Source organism: Antrostomus carolinensis, unplaced genomic scaffold (genome assembly GCF_000700745.2).
Source record: "Antrostomus carolinensis isolate BGI_N321 unplaced genomic scaffold, ASM70074v2 scaffold12253, whole genome shotgun sequence".
NCBI classification, from domain to species: domain Eukaryota; kingdom Metazoa; phylum Chordata; class Aves; order Caprimulgiformes; family Caprimulgidae; genus Antrostomus; species Antrostomus carolinensis.
The window spans coordinates 13,296-18,242 of record NW_010303193.1 but is presented as its reverse complement, the minus strand read 5'-3'; the positions used below and the strand labels follow the sequence as shown (position 1 = coordinate 18,242).

The 4,947-nt window shown below is 47.4% G+C and overlaps 1 protein-coding gene across 1 annotated transcript in view; it reads right to left on the bottom strand.

Annotated features, from left to right (window-relative positions):
* Nucleotides 1-4,947, bottom strand: part of VASH2 (vasohibin 2) — a 30,189-nt gene that overhangs the window by 17,029 nt on the left and 8,213 nt on the right. Inside the window, exon 3 of the mRNA XM_010164014.1 lies at nucleotides 1,049-1,123. Within this exon, the coding sequence (XP_010162316.1) occupies nucleotides 1,049-1,123 (75 nt within the window). The remainder of the gene's footprint in view (nucleotides 1-1,048; nucleotides 1,124-4,947) is intronic.

The window sequence follows — 4,947 nt, the reverse complement described above, 5'->3', positions numbered from 1 at the left end:
CACTCTTTCTGTTTCTGGAGGGTTTGATTCTCTTGCTGACATCACGCTCCCAGGACCCTTATCCCTCCAGCTCCCTGCAGCCCCTGCCAGCATTTGCAGGGGAAGGGCCAGCCAAAGCCACCTCTCAGACTGGGACCTGAATCCTTATCCCTGGTGCACACCTCACACCTCCTCAATCCCTTCCCACCCCGCAGCAGCCACCCCTTCTCAGGAGCCGAGAGCGGGCACTACCTGCCGCGCTCTGCCAGATGCTTCTCCCACGAGAGGGGGCAGCAGCAGCAAGCAAAACCGCACAGAGACCTGCCAGAAGCTGCTCTGCTTCCGCGTTTAGTTTGGGTTGGGTTTTTTGTTTTAAATCAAACTTGGTCGGTGGTGATAAGACACATCCAGCACATCCAGCATACAGTTATTCCTGTAACCCTGCCTTGCTCTCTTCGAGTGTTTTAGGATGATGCAGGTTGATTTATCAGCGACAGCATAAAAGGGTCAAGAAGCAAGTCAGTCTTTAAATGAAGATATTCTTGGGTTTTTTTCTGAGATTGAGTAGGAAGCAAGCACTATGTTAAGGTAAAGCTTAAACGTTTAACTAGAATACACTTATGTTTCTGCACAAAGCACAGCTGTGGGCTGAGAGACAAAAACTAACACGAGTTTGCCATGTAAACATTAGACAAACACAGGTCAGGACCTGCGTTCCTCAGGTGTTACCAAGCTCCAGCAATAACCAGCAGAGAAATACTAACAAAGAAAACAGGGATTATGTAAACAGATACTGATCTGAGCACTTTGGGTCAGATCCTGACATTATGCAGATGACCAGGGCAGGAGGCAAAGTTGGCACGGCCAGAACAGGGCACTCATGAACCGGGCACACAGCATCCAAACTCCTACCAACAAGCCCAGGCAATTTGGCAACTTGTTGATCAACAACAGTTTCCCAGGTTGCTGGCACTCACCTTTGGCTGTGACCATCTCAAATATCATCCAGGAAAGGCAATATATTAAACAGCACTGCAGTGGAAAAAGCCACAGGTATGTGAAAGGATACATCCCCAGGATAACTGCTTCAAGGCATTTGATAGGTAAGGACTCCCTGGTCATTTCTTTTGCTGTCTCCATTAACCTAGGACAGAAACAAAAAGGTTTTCAGTTGGAGCAGCTGACAGGAATCAAAGGGTCCTCTCATACACCCAGAGCCAGGCACCTCTGGTTCTTATCTCAGCAAGCACTGGTAAGCTTGATTCTCCTTTTTGGTAATTTGTCAGAGCCCTGTTGACTTCTGGAGGATGACTGGAAAAAAAATAAATAATAGGTGTTTGGCATCCCAGTGCCTTCCAGCCACTGAGGGTGGGTTGGAGGAATGCAGAACCCTCTGCCTCTCCCAGCAACTCCAGGAGCATCACTTCAGACTGTAACACAAAGCCCCACTGAGCTGCAAAAGCTGGCAATCACTCGAGCTCCCACAGTAGGGCCAAGTTTAGCTTATTTTCAAAACAACCCTGGCTCTCCTCTGGAAAAAAGCAGGGGAGAGAGGATGATGGTTACATGATGGCCCCCTGAAGGCTACAAATGCCTCCATAAGCCTATAGCTCTAGGTGCAGAAAATAATGCCTTTTTACCAAAGCCTGCTCTGCAGAAAGCTTTACCAACACAGACACTTCACACCGCTGCAAGCTGAGCTATCACCTTGCTGCTGCTCTCCACCTCCTGTGGACTGGGAGAGTGGTAAAAACCAGCATTTCCTGCAGCAGTGCAGGAACCCTGCATGGCCAGCATCTTGCGAGTTCACAAAGTTTAGTTCCAATCTGGACTCTTATCTTTAGAGCTGAGTTATCTGGCAGGGACAACACTGTGATGAGAGACAAGCAACTTAATCTCATCTTAGCTGAGAAAGCTGTTATGACACGCTGACACCTCACCATCAATGAACTAGGTATCCTATCCCCTTCCACAAGCAGATCCTGAAATCCTGGAGAGTAAAAACCAACCAAACAAAAAAATACCACAAACAAAACACAACTGGAAGGAGGAAAAAAAAGGCCAGAAGAGTCATATTCAATGACACACTAAAAAGAAGCTAAAAACCAAACCAAAGGATATCTTCTATTTTGAAGTCTTCTCTATCTGTATCCTTTCCCCAGGAAGAGCTTTGTAAACAGATCCCTACGCTAAGGAAACACAGCATTAAGTGATAAAAATATTTGTATTAGAGATGATTATGAAAACATGCATCTGAAACCATTAGAGTTTGTTTTTCCCACTTTCTAATTCACCCATCTCATGCATTTTAAACTTTGTATTGAGTGCAAATGGCAATACAGCTTCCACAGCCATTACAGCTTGTCACAGCCATTCTGTGTCCCATTCTCTTTACACTCTGCCTGCGGTACAGAAGGCAAATTAGAGTTAGCCTGCCTCCTACATGCCCACAATCAGCCACAGAAACCCCACTGCTGTGAGCAGGCAGCAGCTCCAGCAAGGGCGCACAATGGGGCCCCTTCATCCCCCACAGCGGCTCCTCAGAGCTGGCTGCAGCAGTAGCCACTGCAAAGCCCGGTCTCCATCCACCTTTACACTCTGCCTGCGGTACAGAAGGCAAATTAGAGTTAGCCTGCCTCCTACATGCCCACAATCAGCCACAGAAACCCCACTGCTGTGAGCAGGCAGCAGCTCCAGCAAGGGCGCACAATGGGGCCCCTTCATCCCCCACAGCGGCTCCTCAGAGCTGGCTGCAGCAGTAGCCACTGCAAAGCCCGGTCTCCATCCACAGAAGCATGATGGGCAGATGATGCATGGGAGGTATCCACAAGCACGATAATCCACTGAATTTCCTATCCTCTAACTGCATGACAGGGGGCAGGGTGGAAAAGGTCACAGCTGATTATGAATGTGGATCAGAGGCAAGAAAAAGCTCAAGCTGTAAAGCTATTTAGCTTCAAGCCATTTAGTGTGGTGGATGCCTGGAATATGGTCCAAGGGACAGGGCCAGCATCTCCTCCTCAGGTCTACACCTGCGCTGACCGTGCTGTGGGCAGGCAAGCACAGTAAATGCACTGGAGCTGCCTTAGTACCCCATGCAGCATCAGGTCTCCTAGCACCTGCTTTCAAAAGCTCACTGCTGTCAGGATTTCAAGGTGTTGTCAGCAGGGAGATAACATTAATGGCTCCACAGCCAGGGAGGGAAGGGAGTCTTCAAAGTAATTGGCCTAAATGTGCAGTCAAATTACTACCGACTTACCTGTCACAGCAGCACTCACACCATTTAAACACTAGGTTGTATTTAACACAAGCTCTGTTTGCAAGCCACATATGTGCTGGTTCTGAAGCACAGCTCTCCAGGACACTAAATGGTTACTAAGACAGATTTAAATCGAACAGGAGAGGCATTTTGCTTGCTTAAAAACACACTGCCCACTAATGCACGGGCACCACAGCTGTCCCTTCTGAAGCTGGCAGCAGCCCTCCCTTCCCTTCACCTAGCATCACTGGATAACCTGGCTAGGAAGGGACTCCAGGAAGCCCTCCTGTCCCACCTCCTGCTCAAAGCACCCAGGTCCAGGAGCTGCAGCAGGTCCTCAGTGGCCACCCAAGACCTGGCAGCTCAGAGATGGCCATGGCCTCTGGATCAAGAGGGTGATGAGGATCTGTGCAAGGGGAGCATCGGTCAGGAGGCATCACCAATGATCCGCAAACGGGCACCTATCTGCACCCACGGAGCAGGTCACACCCTCACGCACATTCACCCCAGAGGCCTGGAGAATACTCCACAAACACTTTGCTTTTTCCTCTGTGTTTGCAACAGACCACAGGGTCTATGTGGATGACCCAGTTGAGTAAGCCACTGAGATAGTCTTTCTTTCGCTTTGAACAAACTTGAGATGAAGCGTGGCCTTAAACCCTGTGTTTGCATTGGGTGCCACCACTCTGCCCAAGGTAGCAAAAGCCAGATCTAAATCACTCCTCACAGATAATTTTCCAGCTTACTTTTAACTAGGTTCTCAAAGGCTCAGGAACCCACCAGTTAATCTATCCTATATTTAACCTTGCATCTAAGAAGGTCCCCTAATGTTGAAACTAAATCTTTCCTTTTTTGCAATTTAAATGAGAAGCTATTTCTGCTATCCACAGTGGGCATGGAGACCATGAATTATCTCTCCTCTTGCAACAGACATTTGTACACACAACAGGCTGTAATCTGCTCTCTTCTCTGTAAACATGAGAAAGCAGACAAGGATTTTCTTTTTCTTTTCTTTTTAATCCCCCCCTTTCCCTCAGCCCAAGTCTTCCCTTGGGTCATGTCTGGCTTCCCTTGGGCAGTTTGTTGCATTCCTTTTGGACTCTTCAACTGACTCACATCTCATGGTCCTTCAGCTGAGCCCACCACACTGATATAAACAGACCAATTTCCTTCCAACTTTCAGTATATTTTTTATATCAATGCAATGGGGTTTTTTTTATTATCAGATCCATCTGTGCAAAACTAGCCTTTCATTCTCTGTTGTGTATTCCCACAGCTGGTTATTCCTAAATCCCTTCTCTGTATTTGCCCTTACTCCTATACCTCCTGTTTGTTCCAGCCCAGCTCTCTCTTACCCTTTGAGATAACTCTGAATCTTAATTCCACTTTGCAAAGCCTTGTCACCTTGTCCAGGCTGGACCACAAAGCACATCTATCAGCAAACAATTAGTCTTATCTGTACCACTAATGAAAAAACATTGACCTGGGACAGAGACTGTACACCTCAACTGACAAACTCTGTGAGCAAGAGCAAGCTGTTGGTTAAGTATCACTTTCCAAGTGCTGCTTTTCACCAGGTTGGATCCTTATATCAAAATAGTTTCATTTAGACTTGAGGTCCCTGCCTTATCTGGAGGCTGCCAAAAGCCATATTAAAGCAAAGAATTATCACAAGCACTTCTCCCTGATTGACAAAAGCTCTTACACTC